Here is an 18,542-nt window from a genome sequence, read left to right on the forward strand (position 1 = left end):
CGAGGCACTCTGGCATCCTTAAGCCCCCTTCTCGTGTGTGTGTGTGTGTGTGTGTGCGATCTCGTTTGTCCCTACTGTTGACCAGTTCTTTCACTGCTTCTTCTTTTTGGTTTTTTTGTTTTCCCTGTTCAAAAATCCTAGTGGGTTTTTTTTGCTGACGGCTTTTTACGATCGTTATTTTTTTTTTTTTTTCCATGTGATCTTTTTTTTTGTTTGGAGACCTGCGTAAAAGACAACTGACTGACGTTTAAAAAAGAAGGATTTTTTTTTTGGTTCAGCTTCCATTTGAAGGACAGATTATTGCACTTTGGAACTTTGACGGAATTAAAGCTACGCTTGACGTCGCGTGAAGACGGAGCGTGTCCCTCGGAGAAATTCGCCTCCTGGTTTGGGTTGTTTTGTTTTTTCGCCCCCCGCCCCCCCCCCCCCCCACCTTTTTTGGGCAAACGGAACTGAACGGAACTGTTCGAGGTGAGCTGCAGCAGGCCTGCACAGAGGCGTCGCGTTGTTCAGTCAGTCAACCTTCACTCGCTCCGTTTCTGTCTGGTCGGAGCCGCGAGGAGCACAATACTGACATGACACTTTGGCCGATGGAACGTTTAAGCTGTCTTTTTACTTGATCCCAAAAACGCTCCGGCTCTGCTGTGTCTGGACGAAAATTGTTTGACGTGGAAAAAACTGCTCCAGTGAACTGTTACTCCGTGAAAAAAAAAAAAAAAAAAAATTAGAAATATATTAAGAAAAAAAGGCTCTTCCAGGGACCGCTCGATACCTATGTATTGTTGCAGTGCACAGGAAAGTAAAATGGACTATAAGCGGCGCTTTTTGCTCGGCGGGTCCAAGCAGAAAGTGCAGCAGCACCAGCAGTACCAGATGCCCGAGCTGAACCGGACCCTCAGCGCGCCGTTGGGCTCCTCTTGCTCCGCGCCCTCGCCCCTCTCCTCCTCCTCCTCCTCCTCCTCCGGGGTGGGCTCCCCCGCCGGCTGCCACGCGCCCTCCGCGGGCGCCGCCATGGCCGTGGCCGACATCCAGCAGGGCATCTCCAAGTACCTGGACGCGCTCAACGTCTTCTGCCGAGCCAGCGCCTTCCTCACCGACCTCTTCAGCAACGTGTTCAGGAACTCTCACTATTCCAAAGCAGCTATGCAACTGAAGGATGTGCAGGAGCACGTGATGGAGGCGGCCAGCCGGCTTACGGCAGCAATAAAGCCCGAGATCGCCAAGATGCTGATGGAGCTGAGCGCCGGAGCCGCCAGTTTCAAAGACCAGAGCGACTTCAGCCTGCAGGACGTGGAGGTAAGCTCACCTGCACCAAGCACCTGCCCTCTCACACCAGCCTAACCTTTGTGTGCGTATAAGGTCGTATCATAAGATAAGATAAACTGATATCATAAGATAAACTGTGTACAAATAAGATTGCTAACCCCCACCCCACCCCCCATCCCCTCACACACACACACACACACACACACACACACACACACACACACACGACTGGATGCTTTGCATTTGTGTATAAGCGCCTAAGTGTATTTTCCTCTCGGCCTATTGGAGCTCCAGTGTGACAAAAGCTCATGCATAGATCATTCTAGAAAGACTTTACAGAGTTTGCGCTGACACAGTGTAAAAGATCATTTTTTCAATGTATTTATCTATTTATTTTTAATTGTTGTTCTGGTTTCTGCTGCTGGGGTTTAGGCCTGATTGTGTGTTTTGGTTTGGGTTTTTTGGCAGTCATTTGGTTCCTGTTGGTTAAGCACTGGCTCTGAGTTGTTTCTTTTACGTACCTTGAGGCTGTGTAGCGCCTTGATTCCGAATATCTTGGCTCAAATGAAGATATTGGTGATGGTGTCAAAGTGGTGCTAAGATCTGTGGGTGAGTTGTGAAAAACACAGAGGATGTGAGGAAAAAAACCCCAGCTACCCTGAATACCCTCCTATTGACTCATGCTGTCCGCAAAATATTCCTGCTCCCTCCCCTTAGTTCCAGCTTGATGCGCTAAGGTTTAATTTCCTGTCTGTGCAAGTTCATTCCAAGCTCCCGACATAGGTGTATGTGGCCACGGCTTAGTCACTGAATAGCACCGTGGTTCTTTGCCAACGGCTTGAATATGCATGAGTTAATGAGATACCCAGCAGTATCAGAGAGAGAAATGCTTGTCTTTTTCTTCTGTGATACAATTCCCCAAAATATGTTCCCTAAAAGAGAACAGTATTCCTTCGTTCTCCCCACGTGGGATAAACAAGTGATCTGAAACAGGCTTTATGAGGAAGGGAGCAGAAGCTCAGTGGATGTGGTTGTGCCCAGAGCAGGAAGGTCTTCACACCACAATCCTTAAATTGGGCTTTCTGTGGTAAAGGGTATGACCGGTCACACACACACACACAGAGTAAAGGAACACAGCTTCTCCAGTTGTGTGTAGACCTGGCTTCGCTCACACTGTCAACAACACTCTTATTTTTAGAGAAATTTTAAGTTTGTATGCATGCTGCAGTCACCCCAAGACTTTGTCTGAAAAACTGTTTGCAGTGGAATAGCCTCATTTTAGATATTGCCACTGAGAGATGTCTGCACAAATGAACTTTAATGTCCTTGCATCACGATGTCATAACCTAGGGATGTACCGATCCGGATTTCAGTCCTGATACCGATACTGATACCTGGGCTTTGATCCGATACCAGTGTTTAATTAATAAGCTGTACGCCTCACTGTGTTGAAGAGACACATTACACCCAATATTCAAGACAGTTGTGTTAGTTTGTCTCGCCCAATATTTTCCAGGATTTTGCTTTTAAAAATATGAATAAATTTGTCGAGAATTCGGTTCTCATCTGAACTACTTTCGGAGGGGAAGAAAACTTCTCGTCGACGAATTCATTTCCATACGCATAAACGTCTCTGTTGTTATGGCAACATTTATCAGTGACCCCCTGTGAGAGCAAGCGGTGTTGATAGGAGTTGGGTACAGTTACCTTCTGTTGGATCTTGGTTTTGGAGGACGGTCACTCAAAGGAGCTTTAAAGGAGTCGTCTGAGGGTGCTGAAAAGCGAGCCAGTGGTTATGGCTGAGACTGCTTGGGGGTGTGTGCATTAACCTGTATTATGCGAAGAAGCTAACGGACTTTGAATGATCTTCTGGTTTTTGACATACTTAGAGCCCGCGTCAACGGGGCATGGGTATAGCTGAAGAGGCCATACTTAGGACCACCTTAATCTGTGGGGCATAAGTATGGCTAAGATGGCATACTTGGAGCCACCAGCAAATGGGCATGAATATAGCTGAAGAGCCCAGTTGGACTGGCATTTGGTATTGCTTGGGTGCATCTTGAGGTGTATCTGCTGTTGTCTCTGGTATTGACAATGTGTCCTAACCCCATGATTTGAATTACAGGGGACGGGGTAGGTCTGACCCCCCCCCCCCCTAGTTAAGACTTGAACACTCCCAAAAGAGGTAAAAAACAACAGTTCGGGGATGTCGAAACATTTATATATCCTATGCTATACAGCCCTGGAGAAAAAGTTGGCCCCTCGGCCTAGCCTGTCATGAGTATGTGGAGCCTTCTGGAGGTGTTGTGGGCTTCATTCAACGAAACACTGACTGGTTTTGTTGTTGTTGGTGTTAAGTGTCGGTAGGATGGTTGTAGTGCACCCTGTTGTGTTATAATACTTAGGCTAGGTTGTTGGGGATGAGTACTTGCATGTGACAGTGAGAGGTTTGGCCGCTGTGAGAAGTCCCCAACCAGTAGCACAAGGAATTTAACATCTTTTCCTGTGTATAACAGAAAAAAATGAACACTTTGTTTGCTCCAGAGGAAATGGAACGGACAGTGAATTAATCGTAATCTTTCTGAGCAATAAATCAAACTTTGATTTTTCTGAAGCACAGACAGTGCAGACCTGAAATTGTCAGTTTAAGTATTTTGCCTTCTATTTGGAGGATTCTGGAAGGCTAAGCAGGATTCTTCTTTCTTTCTCTCTTTCTTTCTTTCTTTCTCTCTTTCTTTCTTTCTTGCTTTCTTTCTTTCTTGCTTGCTTGCTTCCTTCCTCCTTTATTTATTTATTTGTTTAAATTTTTCCTCTTACCAGGAAACCCTGAGGTCCAGCCTGGACAGAAAACCAAAAAGAGAGTGTATGTGTATTAGTGTGCGTGCGTGCACACGCGCGTGTGTATGTATATGCGTGCGTGTGTGTGTGTGTGTTTTTTTCATCTGAATCCTGCTCACTGGCTGCTCAAAGTGTTTCAGCTGCCAAATATGCATGGAAATGTCATGGTTTATTATGAAGCTGTCTACTGAGCTTATGAGCAGAACCACAGGGAAGGGGAAACCCAGCCACACAGGAGGCCAAAACGGGCCGCCATCTCAGCCAGCGTCTCAGGAAAAAATGCCTGGAAAAAAAAAAAAAAAAAAGGCAATGGGACCGGGACAGACTGTTCATTCTGGCCTCGCATCTCTCCGTTTCACAGACTGTTTGTGCTACTTGATGTTTTGCATTTGAGGATGGCCCATCCTCTAACTGTGAGTTCAAGTTTTCCACTGCAGGGATTGGTTGTCAGGGCTTCCTGTGTCTAATGCACAGAGTATTCAGTCTCAATAACAAAGACCAGAGGAACGGATGTGCTTTTCTCAAACTCTGACATTGCAGCTGTCAAAAAAAGATTGCTATGACAGTGTATTTTGGCATTAATCACTTCCAGACAGTAAACAACAACAACAAGTGCAAACAAACATATTTCATTAGAGCTGTTTTCAGTCCAGCTCTGTAAATACACTTCAAGGTGATTGGACGAGCACTTCCGTGACTGAGTGTCTTAGACAGTGAATCTGGGCGATACCGCTACTAGTAATTCCGTCTGCCACTAGTCGCCCGTGGCCTTCTTTGTCAGTGAGGATAATGGAAGAGATTAAGCCGTAATGGAATCACTATTTTTACCCTCTAACAAGATAACTGCCCAGACAGGAAGTAAGTGCTGCTTGGAAACCTTCCACCGTTCTTACCTGTTACTGCGTGTTGTTACTGCGTGACGGCTTCGGTTAATAATTCACCAAAATGACTTTGATAAATGACTTATCTTCGCCATATTCTTTTGTAATGGCTTGCTTTTATTGTATACATGTCATTAATGCGCTGTGGTCACACTGAAGCTCTTTTATGACGTATTTAGACAACGTTAAAGGGTCCGGCGAGGACACTGCCGCTCCGGACGTCCAAGCGTGTGACGGGCAACCGCCGCAGTGATGCTGTGATTCACAAGCATCTCTCACACACTCTGTGTACAGAATCCATCCCAGGCAGCTTTCAGTCTTTCAGTCTCACCGTGTTTCTTTGGGCTGTGGGTCAGTGAGTCAGTGTCAGGCAAGCAGTATTGTGGTTTAAAAATTGTGTTAAGACTCTTTTCTTGCAGTGCAGTGCTGCATTGTGTCACGCTCACACCAGACAGAATTCCATTAGGGGGGTTTTCGGGCAGCCAGGCTCTCTCTCAAGGCGCTCAGCCAGGCTCCCTCTCAATGCCCAGTGCTCTTCGTGTATTGGTATTGAGCACTATATAGCGCTGTGTAGCGCTCTCCTCTAAGTGTGTTATGTCTCCTGCCAACGTGAAGCAGCTCATAGTGTGGAAAAAATACCTCGTGCTAAAAGATCGCTTGTGCTAACCTCACTCACCTTGGCTGAGGTGGTCACTGCAGAAGGGGACAGATTCATGAGGCTCCGTGGGTAATTGGGCATTCCAAATTGGGGAGAATATGGGGATTAAAAAAAGAAGAAAGAAAGAAAGAAAGAATGAAGACGGCTCAGCCTTGTTTTTCCTGTCCGCTTGTGCACCGGGGCAACATATTTCTGACTTTACAACTCAGCGGAGAGTTATTTTCAGCACATACCTGAAAAAGAATACCCTGGCGTTTGCAGAGGCGTCTGTGGTGTCCCGTTGCCTTTTTTACCGCAGAGGACAGAGAAGTCTTTTACGTGTCAGTGGTTTGTCCGGTCCTTGTGCACAAGTGTTAATCTTCAGTGACACTGTCTAAATTGCTGAGTGGAAATATTGCATGGAAAACTCATCTTTGCTGTCACCGAAGTGAGAAGGTTGATGGCTAACAGTGATGACGGGAAACGTGTATGTTTTCATTGCGACGTGCGCCTTGATTCGATGACTTAAAAACCCGGCCTTGGCCCTCCGAATGATTCCTCATAACACAACGGCGAGATTCCCTATTAAGGAAGAAGGCTCCGTGCCCACGTCGATATAACAGTAGCGTTTTTACGCTGCGGAGAACGCTCGAGTGCCTGGTCTGGAACAGGCTCGTTTCAATCTGCTTCCCGAATAGATGCCAAACGCTAAGCGCGCTGCACCTGTAAATCGTTTCACAAACGGGCCGCCAGATATCAAAATAAACTGATTTCAGTTCAACTTTTTTTTTTGCAGTTGAGTGATCCTGCTAAAAAAAAAAAAAAAAAAAGGAAGAAAAAATTCTGTGTCTCCTGGAGTGCATTGTTTTTTTTTTTTTTCTTTATGGGTTTTTTTCAGGAGAATGTAATGGGATTCAAATGGCTCATTGTGGCAGACCTGCTAGTTGTGTTTCGGGCTGTTGTCTCTAATGAAATTGAAGTTTACCGAGCTGTCAGAGGAGGGGAAACGGTCTCTCTGATGCTACGTGGCATGGGACCAAATAGTCAATATTTGATCAGGCAGGAGAGAAGTCCGTTTCGTTCCTTTTATATCTGTGTGAACAGTTTGACGGATGTCGAGCCTTTGTTGCCATTTAGCTGGAGGGCAGTTATAAACGGAATGGAATAGCTCGGAGGCTGGCCCGTGATTTCATTGAGAGGATCTGATTTGGGATGCACCAGAAAGTCGTAAAGCGAGTCTCGACACGTCCGGGTAAACAAGTTTATCAGTAAACACGTCAAGCGAGCAAACCATTCACACAGGAACTTACTCAGGAACGATATTTTTCGGGGGGCGGGGGGGGGGGGGCAGTTTTTACTATCTGGATCAGCGCTGTTCATGTGCCACCCTTCTCAGCCCAGGAAGTAACCACAGTATGTTGTTTTTGTTTGTGTGTTTGTTTGTTTGTTTCCTCAGGTGCTGGGCCGCTGTTTCCTGACGGTCATGCAGGTGCATTTTCAGTTCCTGTCGCAGGCCCTGCAGAAGGTGCAGCCCGTTGCCCAGTCCTGCCTGGCGGAGGCCCTCGCCCAGGTGCAGGAGCGCTGCAGCAATGCTCGACCCCACAGCACTGGCCCTGGGACACTGTCAGAGCTGGAGGAGGCCTCCAGGTCATGGAAAGGTGCATCTGAGGTATGCAGACCAGCTTCCACACCACACCCAGTAGAGCTTCATGTGTTGGGTCTGTCTAGAGATTTCTTGTTTCGGTTTTGGTATTTTGCCTTGACTTTGACTAGACATGGTGAAGGAGTTGGTATTGCAGGTAACTGAGAAAATGACAGAAAGCAGAATCTCACCAGGAAGATGTACAAAAAACCCCAAAACAAAACAAAACAAAACCAAAACTTGTGGTGTTATAGTGTTTGACACCTTGTTCTGGACAGTGTATGATAAAATTATCCTGGATTTCTGGCATAATCTTTTCCTGTTTTGCAGGCTGGATGATCTGTTTTACATTTATATGCATATATACATAGACACACAGACACACACACACACACACACATATATATATATTTATACACACACATATAGATAGATATAGATATATATAGATAGATGGTAATATTAATCACAAACAGAGCTCTTCTTTAAGATTTCTCTGGTAGATAGCTTAGATGTTCCACAGCACTGTGTATGGCATGATGTCAATATCAATATCAAATCTGTTGCACATTTTAAGTACCTGATCTAAATATATTTTAAATATCTTTGATTAGAGCGTTAGGGTTCCATTATTCATGCCCTCATTTGTGAAAACATCACGTGTAACACCCAGCCTCCCCGTGGAGGGAGTAGCTGGTCGTTTTGCGATAGCAGCAATGCTAATCCCTGGGCTAATCAGTGCCCCCCGTGCTTTGTGAGCTGGGTTTTGTACAGTGAAGCAGAACAGGGGGAAAGGGGGCTGATTGATCTGCTAAGCTCTGGCATGTGGAGCTGGCCCTGCAGGCTATGGCTGTGGATATCCGGCTGGAATGTGCAGTGCTTTGGCCTCTCTGCCGGAGTTCTTCTTTTCTTTTTTTTCTTTTTTTTTTCTTTTTCAGAAAGGGAGGCAGACATGTACTCTCCTACAGAGTGAGAGCCCCAAAGAATCTCTCTCTCTCTCTCTCTCTCTCTCTCTCTCTCTCTTTCTCTCTCTCCCTCTCTCTTTCTTTCTTTCTTTCTCTCTCTCTCTCTCTCTCTTTCTTTCTTTCTCTCTCTCTCTCTCTCTCTCTCTCTCTCTCTCTCTCTCTCTTTCTTTCTTTCTCTCTCTCTTTCTTTCTTTCTCTCTCTCTCTCTCTCTCTGCTGCTGCTGCTGCTTGCCACAGCTTACAGACAGAGAGGTCTCAGTGCTCCAACGTACAGCCTCATTAAATGTTCAGACAGGACTGAAAAAGGTCTTAGAATCTTCAGTGGATGACATCGTTATGACATCAGCACTCTTTCACTTTTAGGCCACCGTGTAGCTGCGGAGATGAGAAGTGCTGATAGTTTTGTGTGTGTGTGTGTGTGTGTTTTGAGAGAGAATAATGTGTGATCTGAGACTGTGCTGCTGTGCTTCAGGCTACAGCGAGACTGAGGGAGAGAGGGCGGGACGGCTGCTTGGCGGGAATCCAAGTTCAGCAGCTCTTCTGCTCCCACAACACCACCATCCCCGAACACCAACTAAAGGAGCTCAACATGAAGATAGACAATGCTTTGCAGGTTTGGGGACGTATTTAAACACCCTGTGCTGAATGTAATGGTGGAATAAGCCAACATCGGAATGCTACATGTGCCCTTATTTGCTCTGTTTTCAAAACTCAGGCATACAAGGCAGCGTTAGACAGTCTGGGCCATAGTGAGTATGCGCTCAAGGCTGGCTTCCACCTCAATCCCAAATCTGCTGAAGCTGCTTTACAGGTGGGTGTGCTTTCAAACACTTAGCAGCAGTCATCAGTAAATCCCGCTGGATTACAGGAATGAGATTATGATGTGTCCGGTGTAGGTGGTAGCTAAATATTTACAATATGTGTTTGCGTATGCGTGTGTGTGTGTGTGTGTGTGTGTTTATGTTTGTTTGTGCATTCGTGTTTTTTGTGTGTGGGTGTGTGTGTGCGTGCGTGCGTGCATGCATACGTGTGTGTGCGCCCGTATGTGTGTGTGCTTACCCACGTGGATGTGTGTGTTTGTGTGTTTGTGTGTGTGTGTGTGTGTGTGTGTACAGGGATGTTGCAGTGAAGCCGAGGCCCAGCAGGCAGGCAGGATACAGACCACTTCTCAACCGCTCCAGTGTGAACTGCCCACTATTCCGGTCCAGATCGGCTCCCACTTCCTCAAAGGAGTGTCCTTCAACGAGTCAGCATCAGACAACCTCAAACTCAAAACGGTATGACCTCCCCGTGCCCCCTCCGCCAGGTTACACTCACCTTTCCTGTTTGTATTCCTCGACTCTTCCCAAGGACCTCCTCAAAATAACTCTCCCCCAAGCCTCTCTCTCTGGCCGACGGCTCTCTCGACGTCCGGTCACGGGTCACGCCGGACAAAGCCGTTAAGTTCGCACTCGTAGCCAGCCAGAGGTCTTGGCCTCAGGCTGTGTTTACGGGCTTCTCTGTCCGCATGTTTACAGTCAACAGTCTTCCCTATCTTTGGAGCAAAAGAAGGCCCAAATTACCAGGTTTTTGGGAGGCTTAGTGTTGATAGTAATATCAACATTCTTGGTAAATGCAGAGAGTTGAAACGCCCGTGAGGCTGAGTGTGGAGGAGGCTCACCACAGACTCCTTTGATGCAGTGATCTCTGATAATAGTCATGAGTTGCTCCCTCTCTCATTAGGTAATTCATAAGCTGATAGGAAATGATTAGATATGTTCATATAACACAGATAAGTGTAGGAGTGTGTGAAGAGAGTGCTCGTATTATGCTGATTGCTGATATACGTGGAGTGATATTTTGTTAAATAAAAGAATACAAGTTTATGTCGTACGTTACAGAAAAACAAGTTTGTAGTGGAAAAAATATACTTGTTCTTTCTTTCAAAATATTCTCATTATCACATAATTAAGGAGGACTTTTGTCTAGACTAAATAGGCAGATTGTCGGTCGTTTTTGTACCACGTTTGACATCGCTGACTGCAGTGAATTGCTGCAAGTCGATGGTTTTTGAGAGGGAACGGTTTGCGTGTTTGGCCTAATGACGTTTGGCCACGCTCTGTTTTCCCAGCATACCATGCTGCAGCTCATAAAGGAGGCCCTGGGACAGAACGGGGTGACCCCGCGAGATGACTCTCCAGTGGCAGAGGTCCTGAACCAGGTGTGTCCATCCAGCTGGAGGGGGGCCTGCAAGACAGCCGTCCAGCTCCTGTTCGGTCAGGCAGGACTGGTGAGTACCATCCCCACACCACTGACACCAGCACGCCATCTCAAATCTCCTCTCACGCAGTATGAGAAACGCAAGAATGCTTTGGGTGTTCCCTGCCAGCGTTCAGACATTTTCATTTAAGCCTGCTACTGGAATAACAACGAAACTCATTTGTCAAAATTTTGCGACGGCTCTAGCTGAAGCATTTTTGTGGTGTACGTTAATGGTTCTAATTTTAATGACACGAAGGAATAATGGTTCTTATTTTTCCCTTCGTTCTCAGTCAAAGTTGTCATGGTATGTGCTCATGAAAGATTGTCTGATAATAGTAGTAAATGTTTTACTGGTAATAACTATTAACGACTAAGTGGCAACGTAACAAAACAGATTTTTTGTTGTGCCCATGAAAATATGGAGAGTGACCAGTGACCATTAAAGAGGACAGAAATGCCAAACATTTCGCTGAAACCCTGATATTGGAGGAGCAGCGCAGTGCGTGAATCGGGCTTTGCTTTGTGAGGGCGTGGTACCGTGTGACCTCAGTTTCATGCTTGTGGCATTGTGTTTTTCTGAATCGAGAGCGTTGAGGTCATGAATGAGGTTTTGTCAGTTCCGTTAGACTCACTGTTAAGACTTGCGGCCCGACTAAGAATCAAAGCAGAGCTGTTTGTTGCCTTGGACTCTGTAAACCATCTCATTTTCATGCCAGGCTTGTGTTGAGGTTATTTTATTTGTTTTACATTTTAAATCGTGACAATGCGAATAATACTGACAAACAGCGGAAGAAAACATCGCCGCGATGTGTGGGCTAAGCGTAGCGTACAGGCGTCACATAGTCCTGAGGAGGGTGGTCACAAACACCATCCAGTGAGAGTAGCACCAACTCTGTGCATCAGTGCAGGGGTTTTATGCATCAGTGCAGGGGTTTTATGCATCAATGCAGGTGTTCTTTAATCCTCCCTGATTTAGGTTTCCCCTCGAACTCAAACACTGTCCTTCAGATGTTTGCTTAGTGAGACTATAGACCAAAAAAAAAAAAATGCTTGTACCTTGTCGTAATTTACAGCATGTGACCTTGTTCGTTCCGTGCGTCAGTTTGCCTGTGACGTCTGAGCGCGTCATAGCAAGCCACGCCCCCCCCCCCTTCCCCGAGCGACCCCAGAGACGTGAGGATACACCTGCTCTATAAATAACAATGGACTGCACTTCCCGTTGTACAGGAAAGACCTCTCCACCCAGCATATCCCACTTCTGTGTTTGCTGTTCTCTCAGAGAGGAAGGCGCAGCCTCTTTCAAAGAACTGTGAGAAATTCTTGGTGGCTTTGATGGAGATGAACGGTTTGTAGCTGTCTCACAGTCTGCAAGTATACAGTCTGGCATCAGAGGCGACGGTTTTGTTTACGCCAACAGAATTCAACGTGGCTATGGAAGTCAGATTTTTTTTTTTTTTTGTAAGATTCTATAATTATGGTGAAACAGCAGTAAAAAGCCTGTTCAGAAAAGAAGCTCCAAAGCTTTTAAGAGACTGGATGTTGTTGGGCTTGGGTACAGCCAGACAAATGTGCTTTTTCTCACTGCTTACACATGCAAATCCCACCACCGCGCGGTTTACTCTGTTAACACCTGTGCCGATACGCCTCCGGGTATCTCACCATGTGTCCTCTCTCTGTCCTTTCTTTTTCGTTTGTTTGTTTGTGTGTGTGTTTGTTTGCGTAGGTCGTCGTTGACACGGCTCAGATTGAAAACAAAGAGGCCTATGCCCCCCAGATCACGCTGGAGGGGTCCAGGGTTGTGATCCAGGTTCCCTCTACATGGTGAGTGGACCACCAATTTCATTTACAACATTCCCGCTCCACTCGAATTAAAAATGACTCGAGTGTAATTATCGGCCCGTTCTGGCCCCTGGGTCGTGCCACTTTAACGCGTGCAGACCTGGTTGGTGTGCCGGCTCTCAGGTCCCCGCTCTGAGTTCAGTCCGTGTGCTGCTTTGTTCCACGCGCAGGTGCCTGAAGGAAGATCCTGCCACCATGTCCCTCCTGCAGCGAAGCCTTGACCCAGAGAAGACCCTGGGCCTGGTGGACGTGCTCTACACCTCCATCTTCGACCTCAACAGATGGAAAGAGCGAAAGTACGTTCTGCTTAAGTTACAAACGTGTGGTCTCCCGGATCGTTTTTCGGGAAACAAAAACAAAAATAAGTAAATAGAACAGGCTTTTTTATTTTGGCTTTAGTGTCTTTTTCTTTTACTCAATGGGGTCCCATTGTCACTGCAGGGAACAGGCTTTGCCCACCATCCAGATGCAGTTGCAGCGCGATAGCTCTGACTACGGGGTGCAGGCGGACCTCCCCCCCGGGAACAGCTCCAAAGCATCCAGCGGCTTGCCCAAAACCATCTCCAAGCTCACTTCCAAGTTCACCAAGAAGACCTCCTCCAACACCAGCAGCGGGGGCAGCTTCTCCATTCCCAGCACCCCCTCCCGCAGCATGCTGGCTGGCGGCGGCAGCGGCCCCGAGGAGAAGCCGAAGGGCCTGGGCGGGGCCGCCGATGGGCGACTGCACAGTCTCCTGCAGATGAGTAGCATGCCCTGCACGCCGGAGCCCAGCCAATCCCAGATAGCCAACGGCTCGGTCCCCGACGACCAAGGCATGAACCTGCCCACTGACCAGGAGATGCAGGACGTCATCGACTTTCTCTCCGGTTTCAACATGGGCAAGTCCCAGCAAGCCTCGCCTTTGGTCAAGAGGAGGAACTCGGTGGCGTCCACCAACGCGTCCGACCTGAAGCCCCCTACCGGTGCGCCCCCGACCTCACAGACTATGACTCACAGTACTCTGCAGCCATTGGTCCAAACTCTGACCCAGCAGCAGAAACAACAACAACAACAACAACAACAGCAGCAGCAACACGCTGTACCCAAGCCACAGCAACAAACACAGCCACAGCAACAACAACAACAACAACAACAACAGCAACAACAACAGCAACAGCAGCAGCAGCAGCAGGCCCAAGCCTCTCCCCAGACCCTGCAGTACTACCAGCATCTCTTACAGCCCATTGGTCAACAGCAACAACAACAACAACAACAACAGCAACAGGTTTCCCCCCAGCTCCCCTCGCAGCCGCCCCCGCCGCAGCCCCTCCCCCAGCAGAGAGTGCCAAGCAAGTGGCCGAGCGGCCCCAGCCAGCAACCCCCCCAGGCCCCGCCCGCCGGCATCTCCCCGATCGGGCACATAGGCCAGTGGGGGACGCCGGGTCTTCCGGACCTGAGCTCGGACCTGTACAGTTTGGGCCTCGTCAGCACCTACATGGACAGCGTTATGTCGGAGATGCTGGGGCACAAGCCCCAGGGCCCGCGGAACAACACCTGGCCCAACAGAGACCAAAACGAAGGTGTGTTTGGGGTGCTGGGAGACGCTCTGCCCTTTGACCCAGCAGGTGAGTCATCAGACCGTCCAGTTAGAAAAAAAAAAAAAAAAGAACGAAAGAAAGAAAAAGAAAACAAGCCTTGTGCCCCTATGCATGAATTACATCAGCATCTGTGGGAAACCCAGTCACTGTCTGCCCAGCTTGACTGTATATGACACTGGGTTCAGTTTAAGATAAATAGGCCTAAAGAATGAAAGTCATTTAAAAATTGAAAATAATTTATATGTCTGTTCTGTTAATGACAGCACTGGGTATGTTCGCTTGAGCTCTGAGTGCTGCCACCTCTAGACCAGTACTGTTTGTACATGCTGATGTTAAAAATCAAAGCTTTTTCACTGACGAATGGGTGAAGGGCCAAACAGTCTGCTCTGGCTGGATGTGGAGGTAGCGTGATGATGGGTAGTCTTAATCTGAGAACAAAGTAGACCACCGTCATGAAGTTTTCTGACTTTGGAAGTCTGCACTTTCTCTCTCTCTCTCTCTGTCTCTCTGTCTCTCTGTCGGTCTGTCTATCCCTCTATCTCTATCTCCCCTTTTCTCTCTCTGCTTTTCTCTCTCTTTCTCTCTCTCTCTCTCACTCTCTCTCTGTCTCTCTGTCGGTCTGTCTGTCTGTCTCTCTCTCGGGTCCTTTTATGAAGACTCTGTCAGCAGAAGACCCTGAAGGTTTGCTGACGGTGCTATTTCATCACAAAGTTTGAAAAAAAAAAAAAAAAAAGAGAGAGAGAGACACTTTTGCTTCCTGTGTAAGAGCGGAGTCATTAGCGAGGTATTCACTTTGCCTCAGGAGAATTCTCCTTTGTTCTGTTGCCGCGGCTGCAGCTGCGGACTCAGGTCTCCTCCTAGTGAACACGTTTTTCCCTCTCCTGCTCTTCCCAACGTGAACCAGACGCTGCCGCTGAAACCCAGAGCCCTGTCATTAGTCCCTACCTGCCTCAATCTGTCCTCACTCAGATTAACCACACTCTGCTGACTGGATTAAGAGACTGCTCAGCAGACTGTCTTTTATTTATTTATTTATTTATTTTTTAATGATTGCGTTAATTTCACGTATCCCAATTACAGCCTGCAAGATTAATTAAAATCTTGTTTAACCATCTTACTAAATACCATAACCGGAGGATATTATTCCAGAATTATGGGGGGGGAAATGATCTGTATCTCATTATCAAAACTCACCTCCCTAAATATTTAATGGGACGTTGCCATAGGACTGCATGGCTGGCTGCTGTAAGTGCAGAGGAGGGAGGAGAGGAGTGGAAGCCGCCTGGTTTGATGTGTTTAACAGCAGTTGCTTTAGTGCACTTCACAGCCAGTAAGATCAATGAAATTCTCACCGTCTCTCACACACACACACACACACATAGACACACACACACACACACATAGACACAGGGTGAATAAGAGACAAAGCCATCGTTTAGTTTCTGCGTTTGTTCTGAATCTTTGCAGTAAGATGTCGAGATGTGAGATATGATGAAATGAAGAAAGGCATGAGTGTCATCTATCTCCTGGCTCTGATCTGACTCACTGTAACAGAGCCCCCCCCCCCACCCCCCACTTGCTTTACAGCACTGCAGACAAAAGGAAAGCCCTAGTTACTGTTTCTCCCCATTTATGAGCCATGAATATTATTATTCAATCACAGCGCACATCTACGACGTATTTTCATACTTCTTCTTTTTTTTTTTTTCCTTCTGAAATAATGTGTGGGTGTTTGTGGCATGTGGAAATCGAGCGCGCTATTTTACAGTGCAGTCATTCCCGTTATTTTAACGTGTCTTCATTGTTCAGAGCTGACTGGTGGCTATTGTGTGTTTTCTGCTACGGTAGACAGTCTGGATGAACAGGCTGAGCTCCGGGGAGACAGGCAGTGAGAGAGAGAGAGAGAGAGAGAGAGGGGGGGGGGGGGGGGGCGCAGAAAAAAGCTGAGGGTGTCAGAATTTGACGGGTTTTTTTGTTTGTTTTGTTTTGTTTTTTGTTTTCACTCTCCCTCTCCCCTTCCCTCCCCCACGCACAGTTGGCTCGGATCCAGAGTTTGCGCGGTACGTGGCCGGGGTCAGCCAGGCCATGCAACAGAAACGGCAAGCCCAGCACGTCCGTCGCCCCGGCAATGCCCGCGGCAACTGGGCCGTCCCGGACGAGCAGCACAGAGCCTGGTCTCACCCCGAGTACTACAGCGAGGGGTGAGTCATCCCAAGATACAGCGCTAGATTGTCCCGACGCATAACCTCATACGTTGACCAAAACTTTATGTTTCAACAGCCCTACTGTCTGTCTCTGAGAACACAGTAAGTCTCAGAGAAAGAGAGAGAATGTATACTGTGTAGGGCAGTTAGGTAGTGAGCGACCCTGACACACAGGCCTTAAAGATGCTTCTTTGCTGTGAACAGGGAGGCGGTCAACAGCAGCTGGTCGGCCAATCAGGGCGACTCGGCCAGTTCCAGCGACGAGACGTCCTCAGCGAATGGGGACAGCTTATTCTCCATGTTCTCTGGGCCTGACCTTGTAGCAGCTGTCAAACAGAGAAGGTACTGAACTGGTTTTGTGAACCAATATCTATTTTTTTTTTCTTTTCGTTTTCCTTTTAATGTCGTAATACCAACATTGACAGAATGTAACAGGGATGGCGATAGAGATGAAATGGGTCGTTTTTAAGCGGTTTGTGTTTTTGGCAGGAAACACAGCTGTGGAGAACCAGAGGTGTGTACTTTGCCTTCTCCACCTCTGCACCACACTGGGGAAGATAACAACCAGGTAATACCTGAAATCCAACCCTGAGAGACCATTCACTCCACACTGCTCTGAACTGCTGCACTGGCCTCTCGTTGACGCCGTTAAAAATGATTGCGATTTTTATTGTCTTCTTCCGCCTCACAGGACAGCAAGACGAAAACGTGGCCGCCCAAGGCCCCCTGGCAACACTCCTCCCATACCAACACCATGCCCAATCCAGGCTCTTCCTTGTACCACATGACCATCCCTTCCACCCAGTGGAACGACTCCATTCAGATGCTCCAGTCTCCCGTGTGGTCCACGGCCAGCGACTGCTCTCCGTCGCCGGGGATCTCCCCTGGCTTCCCTTTCGGCCAGCAGCAGCCGCAGCCGCAGTCGCAGTCGCAGCAGCAGCAGCAGCAGCAGCAGCAGCAGCAGCAGGCCTCGCAGCACAAAGCCCTCAGCAGTAAAGGTTTTAAGCCTTTCCCGCTCAAACACGAGCTCAGGCCCTCCTTCCTTCACCAGTACTGACCAATCACAAGGCTCGGCTGTCTCCAGCGGGGCCTGACAGACAAGCGCTGTTAGTCAGTACTGTGTCAGCGATGGCTTGGGATTATAAACCTGTGTTTGAAATTCCCTTTTTTGTTTTTGTTTTTTTTTCTTTTCATCATCAGCTGTTCAGTAAGCCGTGATCACGTAGCCCTGTCGGCACCAAAAAAAAGAATTAAAATCCCTCGACCTGTACTTTTTGAAGAGTTTTTAAACGAGTGCGTTTGTAGGCAGTTTACGTCAGTTCTGCGGTCATGGCTGAACATTCTGTTTAGATTGTTTAGATCCAGTTCAGTTAAATGCCCCTGTTAAAGATGAAAGAGGAAAAAAAAAAAACAAACAAGTATTTTTATTGTAATTTTTTTGTTTTGTTTTTTTTTGGTGAAGCTGCCATCGATGGCTTTTTGAAGTGCATGGTTCATGCTGGCGACAGCTAGCCTAGCGGTTTTCGTCTCTGGCCGACTAGTTCGTGCGCTCCTTATTTACCTGAGGCGAAGAAGAGCTTTCGTCAAGTGCATGGCTGTCACTCACACATCCACTCATCGCTACTGCAGCTGAAAAAAGGGGTGAACGGAGAGGATTTTGGGTGAGGGAGGTTTTGTTGTTGGGGGGGGGGGGGGGGGGGGCGCTAACGGGATGCTAGGGCATTCCCTTGATAATACTGTGTTTAAATAGCTGTAACTGCCAAATCTGGCGTAAGATGGCCCAGACTACAGCTCTCCTCTACTGTTTCATAGCTTGTAAATTACTCCACAAAAAAACAAAAAAAAGGAAAAAAAAAAAAGGATTATAAATAATTTTCTTCTTTTTATTAAGAGGCTTTGAGCAGGCTCGGCAGAAATATAATATTCATTGCAGAGGTGTAATTTGAAAGAAATACACTACTTTTTCAACATCTGACGAGTTAAATGGGAAAAAAAAAATAAAAAAATATATATATATCTATATATATATCTCTATCTATAAATATATATATACTAGCAGTAGATAACTATGTGCCATGTTGTTTATTAATAGCACTTGCGGATTTTTTTCCCAACCAAAGTGTTGTTCAGAGGTTTGAATGGTGCTTCACCGAAGGAGTCTGGGATTCTAGTCGTTCTAATAAAGAAACATCTGAAAATACTCGTGGGAAAGACTTTCATGGTCAAATGCTCATTCATCCCCTTTTCTCGCTTTAGTTTTTTCTTTTTCTTTTTGTTTTTTTTTTTCAGATTGACAGTTTGCTTCAGAATGACACTAACACTTAAATGAAAAGTAACAGTTTATTCCTTTAAAATACAAATATATTTCTGTACAAATATTGACAGTATTAGTCTTATTTTTGTATTTTTCTTACATGTTATACCATTACTGTATATGTTAGCATAATATAGG

General features: G+C 46.9%; 1 protein-coding gene across 1 annotated transcript; it reads left to right on the forward strand.

The window, feature by feature from the left end:
* Positions 1 to 722: 722 nt before the first annotated feature.
* On the forward strand, positions 723 to 17,469 carry garre1 (granule associated Rac and RHOG effector 1). Its single transcript, XM_030765698.1, has 13 exons — positions 723 to 1,296; positions 7,079 to 7,291; positions 8,702 to 8,842; positions 8,945 to 9,040; positions 9,345 to 9,506; positions 10,340 to 10,498; positions 12,194 to 12,291; positions 12,480 to 12,605; positions 12,751 to 13,913; positions 15,922 to 16,087; positions 16,295 to 16,432; positions 16,580 to 16,658; positions 16,782 to 17,469. Exons 1-13 carry the CDS (start codon positions 775 to 777, stop codon positions 17,145 to 17,147), a joined length of 3,429 nt encoding a protein of 1,142 aa, XP_030621558.1. The 5' UTR covers positions 723 to 774; the 3' UTR covers positions 17,148 to 17,469.
* The last annotated feature ends 1,073 nt before the right edge of the window (positions 17,470 to 18,542 follow it).

This window comes from Chanos chanos, chromosome 2, assembly GCF_902362185.1.
Source record: "Chanos chanos chromosome 2, fChaCha1.1, whole genome shotgun sequence".
Lineage (NCBI taxonomy): Eukaryota > Metazoa > Chordata > Actinopteri > Gonorynchiformes > Chanidae > Chanos > Chanos chanos.

Excerpts from the sequence above, each read along its gene's own strand:
- garre1 (XM_030765698.1), top strand. The coding sequence starts at position 775 with ATGTATTGTTGCAGTGCACAGGAAAGTAAAATGGACTATAAGCGGCGC. Across the intron at positions 13,914-15,921 it reads TCTGCCCTTTGACCCAGCAG|TTGGCTCGGATCCAGAGTTT; the intron begins GTGAGTCATCAG and ends CCCCACGCACAG. Across the intron at positions 16,659-16,781 it reads CTGGGGAAGATAACAACCAG|GACAGCAAGACGAAAACGTG; the intron begins GTAATACCTGAA and ends TCCGCCTCACAG.